The 21,917-nt window shown below is 39.3% G+C and overlaps 1 protein-coding gene across 3 annotated transcripts in view; it reads left to right on the top strand.

Annotated features, from left to right (window-relative positions):
• Positions 1 to 18,478, top strand: part of LOC103002221 (cytochrome b5 reductase 4) — an 85,173-nt gene extending 66,695 nt beyond the window's left edge. For 2 of the 3 annotated variants that reach the window (XM_057527943.1, XM_057527942.1), the window contains 6 exons: positions 1,429 to 1,569; positions 3,179 to 3,331; positions 6,113 to 6,263; positions 6,572 to 6,658; positions 15,585 to 15,749; positions 17,893 to 18,478. In XM_057527943.1, coding sequence (XP_057383926.1) covers positions 1,429 to 1,569; positions 3,179 to 3,331; positions 6,113 to 6,263; positions 6,572 to 6,658; positions 15,585 to 15,749; positions 17,893 to 17,947 — 752 coding nt within the window. In that variant the 3' untranslated portion in view covers positions 17,948 to 18,478. Of the gene's footprint in view, positions 1 to 1,428; positions 1,570 to 3,178; positions 3,332 to 6,112; positions 6,264 to 6,571; positions 6,659 to 15,584; positions 15,750 to 17,892 lie in introns of those variants that run through there. The other variant, XM_057527944.1, reaches the window with a different exon arrangement.
• Positions 18,479 to 21,917: the final 3,439 nt, after the last annotated feature.

Here is a 21,917-nt window from a genome sequence, read left to right as displayed (position 1 = left end):
ACCTTCATTTCTTCTTGGGGGTGAGCCTAGGTCCTTTGATCCTTCGTCGGTCCAGTACTGGATTAGGCCTTCCGGGATAGCTCTGGGACGGTACCCTTAGCTGTAATCTGGTCTAAGCTTTGCCTTGGCAACGATGCACTCTTAAGTTTATGTGCATACTGAGCTACCATGGCGACAGATGGAAAGATTTAGTGACCAGGGTCTTTGGGAGCAAAAGGGACAAGGGAAGAAGAGAATTGGGTGAAACTGTGGCCAAAATGATTTCTTAGGATTCTATGTGAATTTTAGTTTTCCACTAACCATTGATGATTCGACGTAGGACCTTCACATCCTAAGGTCTGGAGTAAATCTTTCTGCACCTACTTAAATATTTTTAGGTTAAAAAAAAAGAGCATAATTAGGATAATAAGATGTTTTATTAGGATTAATTCCTGACATCTCTGTAAATGCTGTTTTACAAAAGGAAATTTTGAAACAAAGTCTACTCTGGCATGCTGTTTACATCCGAAAGAAAATTTACAAGTGAAAATGTTCATGCTTTCAGAACTTCTGTAACAAGATCTTCCAATCCAAGTGGTATTATTTTGCTCTGTATACAAGTAATATTTCCTGAGCTTAGGGTATTAATTTCAAATATTTCCCGTATTTATAGAAATACTTGATTCCTTTTGTTTATTTGTATTTTAGTACCACAAACTTGGCATCTTCAGTTTTTCACTTAAATTAATTTTCCAGATAATCAGAACTTACACCCTTAAACCTAAGTTTATTTTTTGTTTTAATCATATTTTGACCATTGAAATGTTCTATAATTCATATGCATATGAATTTTGTTTGTGTATATATAATACATATATACAGAGACACAAGAATGTATATTTTTCCTGCCTTTATCCAAGAAATATTTCTAAGTTATTGAATAGTGCTGGTATTGTTAAACCTTAAATATTTGAGTTTCAGGACTTTTCCATTCTGTAAGAAAAGAATTTAGAATGAGCTTTGTTGATTATCAAGTGTTTTTCACATATACAATTTAATTATATAGCTGTTACAGGCTTAAAAGATGGAATTAGTTTAAAAAGTAAATTTAAGAAGAAATAAACTAGACTTCAATTTCTTAGGCTATAATGGTTTTAACACGCTATAACGACAGACATGAGGAAATAACACTCATTTTATAGAGCTTATTTTTCAAATGACAGAAGTACTTACAGGTTTTAGAAAATGGATATCGCAGGAAATAAAATGGAAAAAACTAACATTATAAGATTTTCAAAATACTGACGAATTTTTAAAATGTCATAGGCCTGTTAGTGAAACTCAAGCTCACTAAAGAGCAAAAGCTGAGCCTGTGTTTTTGCGTGGTAGGTCTGAGAGTACTTCTTATTTAATTTATTCATCACTAAGAGAAAATGAATCACTTTCTAGGTTTGTACTACAGAAAGTGCCGGTTAATTTCCAAGGAAGATGTGACTCATGATACGAAGCTTTTCTGCTTGATGCTGCCACCAAGCACACATCTTCAGGTGCCAACTGGGCAACATGTTTACTTCAAGCTAACTATTACAGGTAAGGCAAGCAGAGGCTTGGTGGAAACATTTTCTTCTTCTATAAGCAGTTCGGAATCAGTACTAATCTCTCGAGGAAGCTCCCATTTAGGTTATAAATAAAATGTTTCTGGGCAGCTAGACTTATTGATAGCCAGATTCTAGGTTTGTGGATGCAGTGATCCTGAATGTGGGAACTATAGCTGTGCTGCATCACTCTTTGAACAAAGAAGTTATCACTAGTCACAGAGGTAGTGCCACCAGCACTGTAATTTATTACTAACAAAGCCTTAAAGGAAAGAGGTGAGGGAGCACACAGATGGTCTTCCGTGAAGACAACTGCCAGAAACACACACTAACGTCTCTTATTTAGCCACTTACGGGTCTGTCATTTAGGAAGTTGAATTTATAAAGCTGAAAATGAGTGGATGATTATAAATGATTTCCTTGCATGTGCCACTAGTATAAGAAGCTCTGTAAACATATTCCTTACTGTGTAAATTCTTTTCCCCTCATTTTCGTCCTGAAATTACCTCATTTACTTGTTTTAAATACCTTTCTTACCGATGTCTAACATCTTCTTAGTCTTTTGAAACTGCAGAAGATAACACTCCTAGCCTTTCCAGCAATCAGCCTCACAGACTACCAGCCAGGATTTGGTGAATATGGTTTATTATGACGGCACTATTCAGTTTTTCTCTCCATCATCACTAATGCCACGTTATCATTCAATAGCTGGTATCTCCCCCAGTGTGGTTATTGTCAATGTCTTATAATTTACACATAGATTAATTTTTGTATATGTGGTGGAACCATGTGTAAAATTTTGGTCTTTCAAATATGTGGTGACTCCTCTTTCTTTGGAATTTGGCTAGCTAAAATATGACTTCTGATTAATTTTACCCTGTTTTTTATTATATTCTTAGAAGTAGTTGGATTAACATTCTTTTCAGTTACGAAAGTAATATATAAAATATTAAATTGTTAAAACAATTTGAAATATATAAAGTAAAAAGTGAAATTCTTCCCTTCCTGGAACTCAGATGATCCCACTGGCCGTCGGTATCCATTGTTAAAAATTTGGTGTATGGGGACTTCCCTGGTGGTCCAGTGGTTAAGACTGCGTGCTTCCACTTCAGGGGGCACGGGTTTGGTCCCTGATCGGAGAACTAAGATCCCGCATGCCATGTGGTGAGGCCAAAAATAAATAAATAAATAAAATAAAATAAAATTTTTTAAAAATTTGGTGTATAATTAAAATTATTATGCAAGTACCTTCTTGCATCTCTGTATAAACTTTTAATGCCATTTTTGTTGTGGCCTATTACAAAGCTTACATGCTGATGGTGTAGATGGTTGTCTAAGTTTATTAACATAAAACCCCATCACCTTATGCCACGCTTAATAAAAACAGGTTATTTATATTATGGGTAGATTACTGATTTGTTAAAATTATCTCAGCACACATAGGTTTAGGGTATATATACATGTACTACATACATATAGAACATAGAATTAAGTTCACATTAAGTGTACAGTTTTAAATATATACTGATAGCATCATAAAATTTGTATGCTTCAGCTTCATTTAGATTTTCAGATTTGAATTTCTTTGTTGTGACTTTTTCCAGGTACTGAAATTGTGAAGCCATATACACCTGTATCTGATTCCTTATTCTCAGAGTTCAAGGAACCAGTTCTTCCCAACAATAAATACATCTACTTTTTGATCAAAATCTACCCTGCTGGACTCTTCACACCAGAGCTTGATCATCTTCAGATTGGTTAGTATGTATTTTTTTAACCTAGATTGTGTTCTGGATTGGATCACAAGTTACACTTTCTTTTAGTTATTTCCCTGTGGGAGTCTGTCACATATCTTAAACTCATCATGTCTGCAACCAAAGTCGTGTTCTCTTAGTCCCACCAACCTATCCTTGCTTCCATATTCTTCATCTGTTATTTGCAGCATCACTGTTCATCCTCGACCCAATCTGGAGACTCGAGTCGTCCCTGAGTCTTCCCATTTTCTCCCTCCCAATCCAGTCAGTCACTAAGTTTTATTGAGTCTACCGCTCACTGACTTTTTAATCTTTCCTTTCTATCCCTTCTGCCACCTTCTTAGATCAAGCCTTCATCATTTCTCTCTTAATCTGTAATTGGTCTCTCTCAGTTGCCTCTAACTGGTATCTTTCTATTAATCTGCATTTTCCAGTTCTTTTTCCATACTGCCTTGATGATAGATTTAATCATGTTGCTCTGCAGCTTTGACACCTTGGATGGGTCTCCATTACCTGAGTAGCACAAGTATTTTGTATAGTGAGAGGTGAAGCTGGAAAAAGCATCCAAGTCTTCGCAGGCCACGAAGAGGACTTAATCAGTCCAGAAGTTTGTCGTCCTCATTCTTAGGTGCTTGAGTTTTTTAGAATGCCTCTGTCTACCTGTCAAGTACCTTTTTTAAAATATTTTTTTAAAATATCACTTACTTTATGAAGCCTCCCTCCTCTTCTGAACCCCTCGGTAACTAACACTTTGTTCATTGATCTAGGATAAGAATAAATAATATTCCTTCTTTACAGGACTTTGAGTTTAAGGATAGATATGTCTTATCTTTGTGTTTTCCATACCCAGCAGGGCAGTTAGCGCATAACAGGCTCTCAGTAAAAGTACTTTGAAAGAATTAATAAAGGGACTATAATGAAATCTACTAATATTTAGAGACACCCTCCCCCTTCCTGTTTCTACTCCTTTTTCTGTGTCTTCAACTTTTCACTGCCTTTTGCCTAACAATAAAAGAGCTCTTCCCCTTTTAAGACACTATTAGCAGTAATATCGAGTGAAGTAGACCACTAACATTTGGAAATAGAGAAAATTTGTTGCTGTCTGAAAGTTAAGCTCAGCAGTCTACATATAATAGATGTGATGAGTCATCTGTGGTTACATAAATGAAAATATTGACCATAAATGTGAACCTAAAGAATTTTGGAGTACCTACAGATCTAGTGAAGGTGATATCACCTTGTGAAGGACTGACAACATGATTGTAATATGGCAGGTGGAAACTTAACTGATGGTATTATAACCTATCCATAGAGATTGTGTAGCAGAGAGCAGGGTGGAGAGTCAGCATAGAGCTTGGGAAAGGAAAGCCAAAATAGCAAGATCAGTGTTGTTTCAACTTCATCTAGGGGAACTAGTCATGGCACAGGTACTGGTACCACTTAGAGGGTTGTACACTGGCATGGCAGTGGTAACTCATGAAGTCTCATTATGGCCTATGTGAGCTATCCTATAAAATTACCCACTTCTTTGTTTCAATTCCATGTTCATCAAGCAACTTTTAAACGATTATTTTGCCCTTCCAAATGTTCCAAATATTTGGTCTTCCAATACTGGGAATGAGATGCCCTGGATGGGGCATGTAATGCTCAGGTCACTAGATGCAGGTAGTCAGGCTGAAAATCCATTGCCATTCTGGCATGTGTGCTTTATTTAATCTCTTGTGAACTTGATTAGCATCAAGTCCTTGCCTGAGTCTAATTAATTTTATGACATTGGAAGGACTGGACTGTGGACAAAAGTTATCAAGTTAATATCATTCTGTGAGGCTGCTTTAGTGAACAACCAGCTGACTTTTTCCTGAGGATGTTCTGATCTTATGGTCCCTTTCAAACTATAACAAGGATCTTCTGTTACTTTCTAATGTTTAGCTCATCAATTACTACAACATTCTGACTATCCTGCCATGGACAAAAAAGGGAAAAATTAGGAGCATCCAAACATTTAAAAATAAACCAGAGCATTTGAAATTGTTTTTAAAATATGGTCAGCTTTATTTTTTATTTTTAAAGTTAACACTGAAAATTTCTGAAATGTCCTAAAGACAGTTCTCTTATATGAGTGGTACATAGCGATTATATCAACTGCACAGCAGAAAAGGGTTTATTCAACTGTTTTGATTGAAAATTTGGAAGGAGCATGCCCCAGGTACGGTTTCTGATCTTGCTTTGTCTTTATGGGAATTAAATGCAGAACAGCTCTTGTTTTAATTGATAAGTATTTTCAGAGGTTTGATGGAGGCAAAGTTAGCACATTTACTAACAACATAAGATATTAGAATACATTTCTATTTCAATTTTCTCTCCTGCTACGCTTATTACTGTGGTTAAGAATCAGTATGTAAGTGTATTTTCCACCCTATACTGTACAAGACTCGGACTCTGCTTTTGAAGTGCCTAGTTTTGTTTAGCGATCAAGCCTTTATTGATAATTTATAGTTAAATATTTGGCAGTAGTTTGTATGTTAGAGACTCCAGTTGATTTGGGAAAATAATATTTGGAAATGAGTATAATGAAATCTCATTATTAATGTGATTATAATGATAATTTGAGTATAATGACATACTTGGGAGCCTAATGAGTATTCTCAAAACACCTTACATTCCTTAAAAACTGAGATGTAGTCTGATAATTATGCATCCTGTTTCTCCTAGTGTTCTTAATTCAGCTAGGTTAACGGTCTCAGTTTTTGTTTTTCCTGATTTTATGTATATTTCATTGTTTAGGAGATTATGTTTCTGTAAGCAATCCCGAGGGCAATTTTAAAATATCCCAGTTCCAAGAATTGGAAGATCTCTTTTTATTGGCAGCGGGAACAGGCTTCACACCAATGGTTAAAGTACTGAGTTATGCCTTGACTAATATACCCAGTCTCAGGTATGTCATTTTGTCTTTAATTACTACCCCTTGTAAGACTGCTAGATTAGTAGAAGGTATTCTAAATCGATTAAATACTTAGTGGACCTCAACAGACATGTTATCCCTCAGTCGTCATTTCTCACTCTTCTTCCTCCACTCCAAGCTGTTTTATTTACTTGATTCCTTTATTTTTGATATTTTTGGTTACCTAATTGGCATTAAAAAAACATTCACACTAGTTCACTTTTAGACTTTCCATTCATGCATATTTTTAATTCTATAATCGAAATAGTACTTTTTGAGTTGTTGTTGTTTTTTCTTTTAAGGAAAGTGAAGCTGATGTTCTTCAATAAAACAGAGGATGACATAATTTGGAGAAGCCAATTGGAGAAATTAGCATTTAAGGATAAAAGGTATAAAAGTGGTATTAGCTTTGTTTTTAAATATTCATACAGGTTTAGTCAGTTGATACCCTGCCTCCTTTGGTTGGAGTTTTTAACTGACCAGGAACTCCTTAGAACAAAAATAATCACTAATTCTCTTTTAAAAAAAACCCAAAAAACTAAATGTAAGTAATGTTAGTACACCTCCCCCAAAGAAATAGTTTGATAAGGTCAATGTGACATCAAATATGTATCAATAAAATATGTACTGAGCTTTATGTTTATGTTATGTTGTTTATACTGAGTTAGGTTTCATTGAAAATGATCCAATGTAGCCAATTTGGTAATTCAAGATTTTCTTGTTATAATGGGGACAGATCAAATAAATCTGGTGAGATAGGTTAAGCAAAAATAAACATGTTTTTTTACTACAGGATTTCTTAGAGCCTTTACTATGCCAATGTCCCTTGTGACTTTCCAAGAAGGGGATTCCTTCTGCATTGTTTAGCAAGATTCTCTTCATTTTTGTTCGTTTACATTAACACGTATTAAATATCACTAGTGGTCCTCAGTACACACTTTGGGAAATGCTGGTATAGGTAATAGAAAAAAGTCTGAGTCAGGCTGAATTCAGTGGTAAGATGAGGCAGCAAGGACAGCAAGGTGGCAATTTGTTTCATTGAAAAAAGAGCCCTAGCACAGTCCAAGGAAGTGAGATAATTTAACCACGCATATGCCCCATCTCCCTTAAAGAGATATGAAAGCAGTTGGAAATTCAAAACAAAATTTTCGGAAGAAGAATGAATTGGACAAGCTGTCATATTTCTGAAGCATTTTTGTAATCATTAAAAACTATTTCTAAGAATTGCAGAACTTCATAAGTCATACAAAATACCTGACGTAAGTATTTATGTTTATGACAGTATGGTGGAGATAAAGTTCTAGACATTTTAAAAGTTAAAGACCTCAGAAATGCAGCTGTCCCAGGGGCTCCAAGTTCTTCTGAATATTTTCTGAACATTCTCACGAAGGTGATGCCGTGGTTCCTTTTAGTCCTTTCCTCCCTGTTGTCTCCCATCCTCCCCCTCTTTCTCTTTTAGTAAATAATTTGCACAAATGAAGGACGACCTGAATTTAATCATCGAAGTGTTTTCTCTTCTTACATACTTAAAACATAAACCTAAGAATATGTACTATACTTAAGTAGTTGCATGGCAATTTAGAGCATAATTTAAAGAAATACAAATTCCTGGGTTTTTCAAGTATCTTTTTCACTAATTTTCAAAGTGGAAAATTGGAAGCAGCATTTATCAAAAAGCCTAAAGACCTAAATTCTGGTTTTTAGTCTACCCTTTACTAGCTTGAAACTGTATTCAAAAATTACGTAGCTCTGTGGGCCTGTCCCTTTATTTTCAAAATAGAATAATGACATCTTTCCTACTTACTTCATAAGCCTGTTGTGAGGATTAGAGAAGATAGTGTAAATGCTTGGAAATTGTGAAGCCCTGCCTCAGATATTTGGATTGCTGTTATGAAGGACCTCTGTATACATGTGTTCTTATATTGACTGTTTGAGCTCCCGTTTCCTAAACAAGCATTTAAAAGACTTTAAGCAGACATAGCTACACTTTTTTAGCTAGGTTTTTTAAAAAAAGTATTTCTGGCAGTTTTGGGACATGGTATTCTTCAAGATAGTTTGCTTGTACAAGAAAAATTCATTTACTATTATTTCAGCAAACAGACATTGTACTCTTAGTCTATCCATTGATGTTAAACTCGACATAAGAAGTGACGTGTGTATATATAACTGAATCACTTTGTTTTACACCTGAAACTAACACAACGTTGTTAATCAACTATACTCCAATATAAAATAAAAAGTTTAAAAAATTAAAAAAAAAAAAGAATTGGTGAAAAGGCATGTGTTGACAGCTTCTGAACATGAATTGCCCTTTAACAACGTCCCCTGTGTGTTTTGTTTTGTTTTGTCTTGCTTGGTCCACATAATTTGGGTTGGTGGAATTGCATAGGCTGCAGGATTGAGGATGAGGAAAGGCCCCTTTTTTTTCACTTCTGGGTGACTGGCTCTAAGTGAGTGAGACGCTCCAGTTTGCTGGGAGAGGTGAGAGTGTTTTGCCTCTGGCCTGCTTCTATCCTCTCTCTCTCCCGGCTCTCACCTGCCTGCTCCCGCTGCTGTGCGCTCTGTGCCCCCTCCCTTTCCTTCCACCTTCTGGAGGTACACTCTCCTTGCTGGGGGCCCTCTACTGGCACTGACTTCCAGCATCGGATAATCTGTGCCCCCTGGAGACTCGGGGTCAGACCCTCACTGGAAAATACAAAGGCCTTGGGGTCAGACCCTCACTGGGAAACACAGAGGCCTTGTGTATGTATGTGGCTTTGGAACATTTATCAGGAACCTTCCATATTCTCAGGTTTTATGCAGATAGAGGAGAAACCTAGCCTTAAAGGTTTACTGATGGCTGTCAGTAGTACTGTTCATTCAAAGCATAATTGTTGAGTCCCATACATAGAAGGAAAGTGAAAGTTCAGAATTAATATAAGGTAGTTTTAATTTGTCACATCTGTCATTTAGTTAACATTTAAGGCTTAATTTTTTTTATCTGTTAAACCACCCTTTCCTACATCTTGACTCTCCTATGTCACTGCTCGTTTTAGTAATAAAGTTTCTGATGGCAGAATGTGAAACTTGAACACATCTCCTTGGTTAAATTATTATTGGATTGTGACTATTAAAAAAAGTAAGTTCTATAGTTAAAACAAATGAAATACCTTACTCTCTGTAGGATTAGGACACAGCTTTCCATTCAATCCTTTGCGGAGCAAGTAGGGATAGGAAAAATGTAAACTGAGACTGGTGTATTATCTAATATTTTCATTTTCAGCAAGCATGCTGTGCTTGTCCTCAGAGTTTATCCAAATAATATAGTTAGCAAAGGAAATTCTTCGAAACGTTGTATGATGGAAACTTATTAACCTGTGACCTCGGGCAAGTCACTTGATCTGACGGAGCTTCAGTTTTTCCATCTGTAGAACAGGGACATCAATATCTCCGACATAGGGTTGTTTGGGGGTGGGGACCATGGGATAGCAGACGTGGGTGCCTCGCCCAGAATTAGCATATTTGTAACATTCATTTACTCATGAATTTCCTGTGAGCGTCTCCCAGGCGCCTGTATGGGGGTATAACAGGGAACAGGATATTGTGTTGGCTTATCTTCTCATGCAATCCAGGGAATGGATCTCTTCATTTTCCCATGTTGCTAAACTTAACAGAATTGCCGAAGATAGGTAGACCATTTGTACTCTTTCAGGATGTTTCTGTTTCAATTCAGTTTTCATGTCATTAAGCATAAAATTTCAACAGAAAAAAAAAAGTTAGCTTGCCTGAATTTTATCCAAATATTTTATTACACTTGACTGTTAACTCCAGTAGAAGGTAAATATGTACAGCAGCAGGTGTAGCTAATTACTATGTAAACTGAAATCCAAATTAAATTTCACTTATCACTGTCTCGACTCCTGAGCAGTGTTATGAGGCCTGGTTGACTCAGTCTTACACACTGGTACTCGCCCCTCCCCCAGTAGAATGCACCCGCTGTGAGTTCTCTGCTTTTGCAGAATTCTTTTTGAGGTGCAGGACAGTTTGACAATGAGATTGACTTCTGGATGGCATTTTGTAATATATAAATATAATAAGTATTTTCCTTCCCTTTCAAAGCAGTCATGTTTGAAGATAATAACCTTATTTTAGTAAAGTTAATAGCATATTCTTTTCTATAAATAGTAGAAGTTGATGATTTGCTTATTTTCCCCCTGTTTATAAAATTAATACATATTTGTATAGAAAAATATATAAGGGAAAAGATCACCCATAATCTTACCATCCAAGGAACAACATTATGGTTTGTATCTTTCCATTCTCTTTCTCTCTCTTTCTCTCCCTCTCTCTCTCACAGACACACACATACATACATGCACGCACGCACTTATATGCTTAAATGCACACATTATTTTTGTTTTGTATTTTTAAATAATGTAGCCATACTGACTATACTTTTTATAACTACATTTTTAGTGAATTGTGTGTATTCTATGTATAGAATACTTTCAACCGGTGGCTCTCGACCTGGAGTGATTCTGTTTCTCCCTGCCCGACACCCTGACACCCTAGGGGACATTTGTGTCTCGAAACGTTTTTGATCGTTAACAACTGATGGAAGGGGTTCCCCTGGCACCTAGTGGGTAGAGACTGTTAAGAGCCTCCAGTGCACAAGACAGCACAGGACAGCAAAGAATGATCCTGCCCAAACTGCCAGTAGTGCTAGTTGGGAAAACTCACACTACACCATGATTTTTCATAGCTGCATTGTATTTGGTCATTGAGTTCATACCATAATTTATTTAACCAACCCTCTACTGTTTGACATAGTGAGTACAAATTTTTCTGTACCTCTCTAACTATGCAGGATAAAGATTCACCAGAAGAGTCACTAAGTCAAAGTGTACCAAGGCCTATTGATCCATTTTGACAATAGCCTCTCGAAAGGTAAAGTTTTTCTATATTCTGATGTCAGTTTGGGGACCAGCAATGTGTCAGTCCCATTTAAGACAGCAAAATCCAGTGATTCCAGAAGCACGAGTAAGTTAAACAAGGTGCTTGAACGCCTTTCTTTTTCCCCAGCCTGCGAGGCAACTCAGTTATGTGGGCCCCTAATCTGGACCCTATACCACTCTCTGTTCCTCCCAGATATTCCTCCAGGGGTGGTGTTTTTTTGGGTTTTTTTTTAATTGAAGTATAGTTGATTTACAATATTGTGTTAGTTTCAGATGAACAGCAAATTGATTCAGATATATATTTTTTAAGTTATTTTCCATTATAGGTTATTACAAGGTATTGAATACAGTTCCCAATGTTTTTTGGTTTTTTTAAAAATTTATTTATGTTTTGGCTGCACTGGGTCTTAGTTGCTGCGTGTGACCTTTCTCTAGTTGCGGCAAGTGGAGGCTACTCTTCATTGTGGTGCGTGGGCTTCTCATTGCAGTGGCTTCTCTTTTTGCGGAGCATGGGCTGTAGGCACGTGGGCTTCAGTAGTTGCAGTACGCAGGCTCAGTAGTTGCGGCACACAGGCCCTAGGGCACGTGGGCTTCAGCACTTGTGGCTTGCGGGCTCTAGAGCGCAGGCTCAGTAGTTGTGGTGTACAGGGTTAGTTGCTCCATGGCATGTGGGATCTTCCCGGACTAGAGATCGAACCTGTGTCCCCTGCATTGGCAGGCAGATTCTTAACCACTGCACCACCAGGGAAGTCCTAGGGGTGTATTTCTTGGAATGTGTTCCTTGAAATTTTCATATGTTCCCCCTAAAGGGCTCTATGATTAAATAAGTTTGAGAAATAATGTATACTATGTTACCTTCTTGAAGTTTAATATGAGCTTAGCATATTCAAGGCTTTGAGAAATTCGAAACAAATCTATTTAACTTCTTTTAACCCAGTAGTCCCAAACTTATTTGACAGGTTAGCCTTTTGTTTTCATGGACGGCCACTGACATTTGGAGGAGCACAAATGTTTAATCAGATTCGCTTTGAGAAATATTTTTAACCCCTAGCTGTTTATTTTGTGAGCTGTTTTTCCCATGAGCAAATAGCAAGTTTTTCTGCTAGATTCTAGTATTTTTCTTTAGCTAGAGAAACCAGGAGAAGCTGGGGCCCCAAATGCTCTGAAATACTACTTTGTGGGCAGTGACAAGCCACTGAAGCTTTAGCAAAGAAGTTGTGAGATTGGGTCTGGGCTTTTAGGAGAACTAGTATAAGAATGCTGTGCCAGATCGACGAGGGTAAAGCTTAGTAGAGCAGCACCTTAGACACGAGATACAAGGGCCGGACCTGGAGTTGTGGCGGTGAAAATGGGAAGGCAGGGATATGTGTGTGCAAGAAGTAGGAAGGAGTGGGTCTGGGAAGCTGATTGCCTGGAGGAGGAGGGAATACGGTGTTGAATGACTTCAGGCTCTGCGTATGGTTTAGACTGAATGCATACGTTTATATTTCAAGATTTTTTTTATCTCAGGTCATTTATCAGCCTACTTGAAAGTAATTTTTTTTGGACGAGCTTGTTTACTTCCATTGACATTTAGACCTCATAGGCATTCATCAGAAGCAGGCCTCTCTCTCTCTCTCTGTCTCTCTCTGTCTCTCTCTCTTTCTCTCTCTCATGTTGCTTTGCACTTTATGGATTCTCGAAATTTATTTTCAGGTAACCTTTTCAAGAGTCCCAGTCCTTTCTGGCACTTCTGAAATCATAGGGCAGAAAGGAGTTTCAGGACGTTTGCCAGTGCATCCCCTCATGCCTCAAGGCTATAAATGCTTCAGACAGTAAGTTGCCCTTCAGAAAAATTCAGAAGCAACCATCCACAGTAACCATCTGTATCCTGATATGGTATAAGAAATCCTTCATTCATGTATTCTTGAGCCTTACCTTGGGATTGCTCCCGCTCCAGTGAAAGCTCTTTTCCAGTGCTGCGAAGGAGAAGATAAACAGGATAGCAGCCTCCTAACAATCCCCTGGAAATTGCATCCCTGCCACCTGGTCACTTTTTCCATTGAGAGACCCAAAGGTATACCCAGGGGACCAATATGTGAATAAATACAAACTACATGAGGAATTTATACCATTTATGTAAGGATCACAGTTACTTTTCACCCTTTAGTAGATGCCTGCAGAAAGCATGCCACTGATAGGCTTTTTTTTTTCTTTTTTTCTTTTTAAAGCATCTCACTAAAGGAAAATTAAGATTTTTTTTCAGATGACAAAGGACGCCAGTATTGATTTATATATCTTAGCAGTTTTATTCCAGTGACAGACTGATTGGAAATAGAGGCAGAGGAGACTATCTTTTATTCGTAATTTAACAAGGCAATTGCTACATTTTATTGCGTTGTCTATGTATAATTAGAGATGTCTTAAGATAGTGGTTCCACAGCTGCTTTTGGGTCCCCTTTGATAATCTGATGAGAGGTTATAGACCTTCTTCCCAGAAAAACGCCCTTACAAACTCACGTACATTTTTATATGTAATTTCATAGATGCCAGCCTATGGCTTTGTTCTTCTGAGTATAGCGTTTGTTTTTAACCAATATGGCTTCTTGTTAAATAAATTCCTTTATTCATTCACCAAGTATTTTTTGCACACTTGCCTCAAGCCAGGCCTGGATACAGTATGAACAAGACAGGCAAGGACTCTGCCCTCATGGAACAGCAAACAAACATCACATTCCAGAATTATGTAATGCTATCTTAATTATAAGCGCTGGGAAGGATAAAACATTAGTGAAAGTATTCGGGGTACTGTTTTGTATAAGGTGGGTTCCTATTGCTGCTCAAGTGAAATGGGAACCTTGAAGGCAAGAAATAAAACACGTCTCTGTTGGGTTTTTAAATATAAAATCAGAATATTAGAATTGTAAGAGAGCATATGGTTTTCCCACCTTGTTCCACAGATGGACCTATAAGCCCTAGAGGCTGGGTCTGGTGAGAGCTGGGACGGGTTCTGTAGCCCCGGCTGGCGCCCTGAGCTGGTCTGTATGCTTGTGCTGGCCCGTCCGCTCTTGGGAGCGTTTACCCAGCTGCAGCCGTGTCTTGCTTCTGTTCTGATGTTTGGCTCCCAGGGCCACCTCACGAGAGAAATTATTCGCTTCAGGGTTTTCTTAAGATTGAGATTAACATATTACTCAAGTGGAAAATGTAGAAACACATTCGATCTGGTGCTACTGAAAATGATAAGAACTAATTGTGTTTGCAAAAATGGAGCAAAGGGAGCAGGTACCGCTTAGAATTTTGAATTTGCTATGGCTGTTCATCAGCAGTTCACTTAACAGATTACCGAGCTGTGGGAAGAAATGGTCTGTTGTTCCCTTGTGAGACTTGGTTTGATGTGCTTCTTTCTGATTGTAATTCTGTACCCTTTCTTTTCTTTGAAATGTTTCACTCCATAGTGTTTGAGTGCCTCCTGTGTGATGGCCATTAGGGGTGCAGTGATAACCCAAGCAAACATGGTCCCTGCTCTCACGGAGTTTCTGGTCTAATGGGGAAGGTGGACATTACTAGAATAACCATCTTGGTGGCCACAGATTTACAGCCTGATAGAAAGGCTATAAGGAAGAGGAAAAGGGAAACATTTCTACAACACGTGTAATTACGAAAGGGCTCCAGACTGGTGGGGCTGCTGTGCTTCCCTGGAAATGATGTTGAGCTGAGAAGCTGAACAGTGGGGCGTGGTAGAAACATACGGAAGGAGAAAGAGAACAGGCACGGTGTGGCAGTGGAGGCTGAGAGAAGCAGAGCACAGACTTAGGAGCTAGGATTGGGGAGAATTTGGACGTGGAGGGTGAGGCAGATCAATCCCGGGTTTCTGCCCGGGATTTGCGCAATCTGCCGGGATTTGTGCCATTCGCAGCAGTGGCATCGGGTGTGGCACGGGGGTACTGTAAGTCAAGGTGGAAGCCGTGACGACAGTAACGGTAAGAAGTCAGATAGGCCGTTGGTTATCGGGGTCAAGGACTCATTGGAGGGGTTTGAGTCAGAGATGAAAATGCACATGTCACTGGTCGTTGCTCTTTGCTGTGCTTTATACAAGCGAATTATTAATAAAAATGTGGAGTTCTCTGAGATCCTTTAGAGCTCTCTTTCTAATGAGTTCCATAGAAAACGTCAAATTATTCTCTTATCTGTAGCAAAAGTTTATCTTTAGTAAATGTGGATTTACCTGTATGTTTTTGCAAAATGTTTGTTTACATTCTGTTCTAGTGCTTTTCTGGCAAGCGTGTCAACCTTCATATATTCATTTGTTCTCCAGGGGAGAAAAAGATGCGTTAGTGAACTGGAAACATGTTCATAATATATTTAATGTAATAGACTTTAAAAAAATGTTTCTTTTCTCCAGATTTGACCTTGAATTTGTTCTCTCAGCACCTACTTCTGAATGGAATGGCAAACGGGGATACCTTTCACCAGCTCTGCTTTCTGAATTTTTGAAAAGAAGTTTAGACACGTCCAAAGTCCTCATCTGCATTTGTGGACCAATGCCATTTACAGAACAAGGAATGAAGTGAGTAGCAACGTGGTAGGAGAGAGAATCCCAGCACTGTGAAATGACGACCTCCTATAAACAGCAGTTGACGTGGCTCTCATTTCTTCCTATTCATATGAAACTGCACTTCAATAGTCTGTCACAGCGTAAGAAAATAATAACAAAGTGTTTAATCTGCATGCAGGTGAAGTGTCGGAGGCCCGGATTATGCACAGAGTTAGATGTGAACACAAAAGTCAGACACAGCCAGCTCTTGATGGCCTCTGGTAGTGGCTGGTAGTGTGGACACTTTCACAAGATTGGTGCCAGATAGTTTTGGGGACACTAGATTCAACCTCCTCTTCCACCAAAGCTTCATAATAGATAATAATTTTTTAAAAATATATCATAATAAGCAGTGTTCATCTCATTGTAGCTTTTGATCTTCCATCATTCTCTGCAACTGGGTGAGCATTAATCAATAACACAGTGAGAGAAAGCCAAACAGCAAGACAAAAACCAGAGACTAGAACATAAATAAGCCAAGACCAAGAGTTGAACTCCGCACAAAGAACAACCAGTGGTAGTGACTGTCTTATTTAAAAATCACCTTGATCTTATTTAACTCTAAAATGACACTTTAAAATATTTGGTTAGATATAGCCACTATTGGGTTTCTAGATGATTTTAAAATATGACTGCCTTGAATGGCCTGCATTTCCTTGTTTGGTATGTGACTGACCCTGACATTTGCTAGGTAGTTTTCTCTCTTGCTCCTTTATTTGGGTTCAGATGGCGAGAGGCTTGCGTGCCGCACCACGTTGGCCCTCGTAACGCCTCTGCCATCCTGTCCCTTTGTCTGAACGTGTGTGTCAGCTCCGGAAGCTGCCGCTTGGGGTTGGAATCCCAGCTCCACCACTTACGGTCATCCTACAATCATCAGCTAGGTGTCCTAGGGCCAAAACCTTCTAAGCTTTAGTGCACTCGCCTATCCAAGGGAATAAGTGATGATATTTATGCATGTGAAATGCTTAGCACAGTGACTACAAAGAGTTGAGTACTGAGTAAATGTTTATTACTTTCAGCAGCATTTTATTTATTTTTTTTCACCTCCTTTTTTTTTTTTTGGCCATGCCACATGGCTTGCAGGATCTTAGCTCCCCAACCAGGGGTCGAACCCATGCTCCCTGCAGTGGAAACGTGGAGTCCTAACCACTGGACCGCCAGGGAAGTCCCCTTCAGCACTATTTTAAACAGAGCTACTGTTAAGATCTCAGTCTCCATTTACAGTATTTTCCAAGTTGAATTATACTTAAGCAGTATTTCTGCTTCTCCTGTTCAGCGGGGGAAAATTACAATAAGAGTGCTAGGGGATCGAGTCCTTACTTCAAAAACTGGTGAATAAAGAGGAAGAAAACCAGCATTTATTCCGCCTTTTCTGTATGAGTTATACTACTGGATAACCACATAATAGATGAGGAGAAGTTATTCTTTATAGAATTCCTCGGCTGATAAACGAATAAAGAATGATAGGAGTAGAATGTCACCAACTTCGGTCCCTAATGAAACTAGTAGATGTGTACGTACGTCACCAGTGGTGGTGAGCATCCAAAAAGAGAGGCAAGCCGGTATTCTGTGCCTCCTGATGAGAGAGCACTATGAAGTAGTCTTGTCAAAAAGAATTGAACCTGTATCTGATTAAGCCTCTCGATCCAATTATTAAATTTTGGGAGATAAAAGGAAAAAGGAACATATTATTAAAGTAAACCACAGGGATGCAGCAAAATGAGAACCGTGGGAGACTCAACACTTAAAAATCTGATTTTGTCAACAAATAAATTGCAGGACAGAGACAGAGAGATGGAGGGGATGTTATAGATCAAAAAATACCCAAAAGACATATAAACCAATCACAGTGAGTAGACTTTAATTGGATCTTGATTCAAACAAACTTTAAAAAATTAGGGCATTTATGAGACAATTGAAAATGTGAACACTTACTAGATATTTGATGATATTAAGGAATTACTGTTAATTTTTTAGAAGTGATAATTGTGGAGTGTTTTAGAAAACACATGCTAAATGGGGAAAATGAAAAAATACTATGGTTACGATGGTAAACTCCGATCTTTATTTTTAAACATCTTCCCTAAGAAACATGTGCTTTTTATTTGTTTTTCAGGTTGCTGCATGATTTGAACTTTTCCAAAGATGAGATCCATAGTTTTACAGCATAATGAAGAGGTGTCATTCAACTGTTTTAGCTAAATTTGTGATTACTTAGGGTTTTTTAAAAGAACATTTTTGTATATAGGTTAACTAGAATCCAGGTTTTAGTTTCTTAAATGAAATCAAATGTTTCTTCACTATAGATACCTTGTTGACTTTATTTTGTACCATAACTTATTTTACTACTGATATTTGTCCTGGAAGGTCAATCATGGCAACAAGTATATACAGGATTCTTTGTTATGAATCACAAAGTTCCTTACCATTTAAACTGTATCACTGTTCTACAATAAGCTCTTGTGTTTTATGATATGATAAAGCAAATGATCATTTTGATCACATTTCTATGCTGTAAGATGTCTGATTAGCAATACAGATTAAATTTTACATTGCACTGTAAACTCAGGAAATGATCATTTATGTCCTTGTTCTTACTATGAAAACATGGAATGTTATAACTTATTAAGTGATCCAAACATTTTGTGTGTCTATGGCCTTGATACAGAGTAGAATAAAAAATATTCTTAAGTACTTTTTAATCTTTGTGGAGAAATGTGTTTGAGTGCAACAGTATGGGTTAGTGTCTACGGGGAATTTTAAAAGCAGCAATAAAAGATTCTGGAGACACTTCACACACGCAGCTTTGGATTATATGTGTTTAGAAAGTTTAAGACAACCTTAACAACTATTTTGATTCTTAGCCAAAACTAGAGGCATCAGGAAAGATAATGCAAGTATAGCATCTGGTCTCATGGTCTAAAATAATCATTTGGTGCTTTGGAATAGGTTACATTTAAATTCTTTTTGAGCCCATCTAGACCAGCTGGGAAAATGAGGAACACTCCATCCTAAATGGTACCTTCCCTGGCTGGCTGCTTGCCCCACAGCTGGCGGTTCAGCAGGGAGCTCTCCTAAGCTCTGCTGTGTGGGCATCTTGTTCTCTCTCCCTGCTGCTGTGTGCAGCCTTCAAAAGCTTTCACAGATTGGGATTCTGCAAAGGGTATCAAGAAAAGCCACTGTATATACTACCAAACGTAAAGTAGATAGCTAGTGGGAAGCAGCCGCATAGCACAGGGAGATCAGCTCGGTGCTTTGTGACCACCTAGAGGGGTGGGATAGGGAGGGTGGGAGGGAGACGCAAGAGGGAAGAGATATGTATATGTATAGCTGATTCACTTTGTTATAAAGCAGAAACTGACACACCATTGTAAAGCAATTATACTCCAATAAAGATGTTAAAAAAAAAAGCCATTGTGAGCTTTTCATGAGGAAACTGTGTTGGATGCGTAGGTGGTTATGCGTAAGCTACCTTGGATTTTTCAGTCGTATTCAGGATGGCAGCACTGCTGTTACAGAAATCGGGGTGTGGGGAGTCTCCAACTCCCCTGTACATGATTTTGTAAATAGCTAAGTCTTCACTGAATGAATGGTGTACTCAGGAGGAACACAATGTTAACATTCCTCAAATTACGAATCCCCAACCCAGGAAGCTCCCCAGGTGCGAGTGGCTGGGTCAACACTGTCTTCTTTCCCTGCGTCTCCCTCTTCCGTCCATCGTCGTTCACCCAGGCCGGAGGTGGCAGTGCTCCCTGTGGCTAACAGGGACGTTTTCTACCTCTGCCTTCCTACCACCTCTTTTTCTCTCCCCTAAGATCATGAACTTTCCAGGCACACCTTTTTCCCTAGTTTATTAGTAATATATCAATTAATTCTACCTTAGCCAGCTCTCTCATCTTTTCTACCCTCCTTTTTCCTCTCTCCTCCAAACCCTTTTCTAATTACCTCCAGGTTACTCCCTGTTTGTATCTCTTCCTCCGTCTTCTTACTGTATTTTAAAGCAAAAGAAAACCCATGAGCATCTTCTGAAGGTATATGTTAATAATTCCCAAATTGGCGTCTTCGAGAATCAGCTGAGCTTCAGTTTTCAATATCCAGTTACCACCTGGATGTTCCACAAGCCCCTCAAATTCAATAGATCCCAAACTAAGCTTTTTCCGTGACCACCTTGTAACCAGACCAGGTTCATGTTTGGCTGATGCTCAGCAAGCCGAAACGCTGAGACGCCAAGGTTTGCAGCAAAGAGAGGGTTTATTTAAAAGGCAGCCAGGTGAGAAGACGGGAACACAAGTTTCAGATCCGCAAGGGGCTCAGGGGAATTATGGGGTAATGAACGAAGAAGCAGGGCCGTCTGAGGCGTGCGGAGCGTGGGGAAGGGTGACCGGGAAAAGGGGAGGGGGGATTGTCGTTCTGCGCAGGCGTAACGAAGCTACAGGCTTCTGCACGTTCAAAAGTGGAGGCGCTTAGCACGAGCTGAGGGTGGAGTTTTCGACCCTCTGGCGTCGGAAGGGCCCTGCGTGGCCACTCATGTGTGCCCATTTGGAGGGTCAGTGGGCCTCTCCAGTGTTAATCAGCTGAGCTCCAACTAGGCACAGCTGACTCCAAGTTCCTGGAAAACAACTCGGGCAGATAGATACCTGATTGTTTAGGCTACATGCCGCTTGGAGGACATGCAAGTCTTAAAACCACCTTGATTAGTGAAGGCAGCTGAAGTGGCTTTAAGCAAACCCATGGTTTCAGTCTCTCCCACGTCTATTCCTCCTCTTGAATTCTCTGATTTACTGGTGCTACCTTCCACCTAGCCAGCTCTTCTAGAACTATTCGGGATCAGTGTCTCCCTCTCCAATCTGACTCCTCCATACCAGCTAGCCCTGCCCTGTGGTCCCTCAATCACCTCAGTACAATAGCCTGACAACTGGTCTTCCTAGTGCAGGTTTTTTTTTTATTCCTATTGCAGTCTTGACCTCACTGAAATCATTCTCCATTCCAGTGTTGCTAGAGGGCCTTAGAAAATCCCCTAAATAGAGCCTCAGTCTCCCATTTAATACAGCCGTGTACTGAGGAGCACAGAAGGGAGTATGGATTGTAACTATTATTCTTGAGCAAAGAGCTCCAAGGCTCCTATGTCCTGTTTTTGCAATAAGAAAAGGGAATTATACTGAAAGTCACTTTTCCTTGAGAATTCTGCTTGCTTACTTCCTTTGTAAAAATGTGTTTATGTGTCAGTTTTGTATCAGTTTTCTATTTCTGCAAGAACAAATTACTGTGAACTTCAAGGCTTAAAACAACACCCATTTATTCCATGGCTCAGAGGTCTGGGCCCAATGGGGCTCAGCTGGGTCCTCTGCTGAAGACCTCGCAAGGCTGAAATAGGGTTGTCAGCTGGGCTGGACTCTTCTCGGGAGGTGCTAGAGAATGTTTAGCTTCCAGGCTCCTTCAGGTTGTTCGTAGAATTCAGTTCCTTGAGGTTGGAGTTCCCCATTTCCTTGCTAGCTGTCAGCTGGGGGCCAGTCTTTGCTTGTATAGCTGCCCATGTCCCTTCTCATGCTATCTACGTGGCTCCCCCCAGCACTGGTAGATCCAGCGCGTCTCATGCTTTAGATCTCTCTGCATTTCCCTTCTGCTACAGTCTTTCTTCCCCCTGCTGGAGAAAGTTCACTGCTTTTAGGGGCTCATGCAATTAGACGGGGCCCGCCCAGATAGTCCTGGATAATCTCCTGATCTTAAAATCTGTAGCGTTACAGCTGCAGAGTCCCTTTTGCCATTTAATATAGCATATTCAAAGTCTGCAGGCAGTAGGGTGTCGACGTCTTTGGGGGACCATTCTGCCTACCACAGTCTATGAAGAGAACAGAGAAACTTGTCCAAGGTAAGATAATTGTATTTTGTCTAGAGCTTGCTGTGGGCTCTCAATTTTCACCTTAATGTGATGGAGGAGTGAGAGATGCTTTCCACTCCAGAATACTTAACTCCATTATGCTGGCGAAGGCTTGGCTACAGCTTCCTCTGTGGTCTACCTTCTCTGACACATAAACTTGTCCTAAACTAGTTTGGGGCTGTGTCTGTTGATAGCTGCAGACTCCCACCTTTGGGCAGATGACCCAGTCTCTGTTTGGTCTACGATATTTAGAATGGCGGCTA

Source organism: Balaenoptera acutorostrata, chromosome 14 (genome assembly GCF_949987535.1).
Source record: "Balaenoptera acutorostrata chromosome 14, mBalAcu1.1, whole genome shotgun sequence".
NCBI lineage: Eukaryota > Metazoa > Chordata > Mammalia > Artiodactyla > Balaenopteridae > Balaenoptera > Balaenoptera acutorostrata.
The sequence above is the reverse complement of the archived record's forward strand: the minus strand, read 5'-3'. Positions and strand labels throughout refer to the sequence as shown.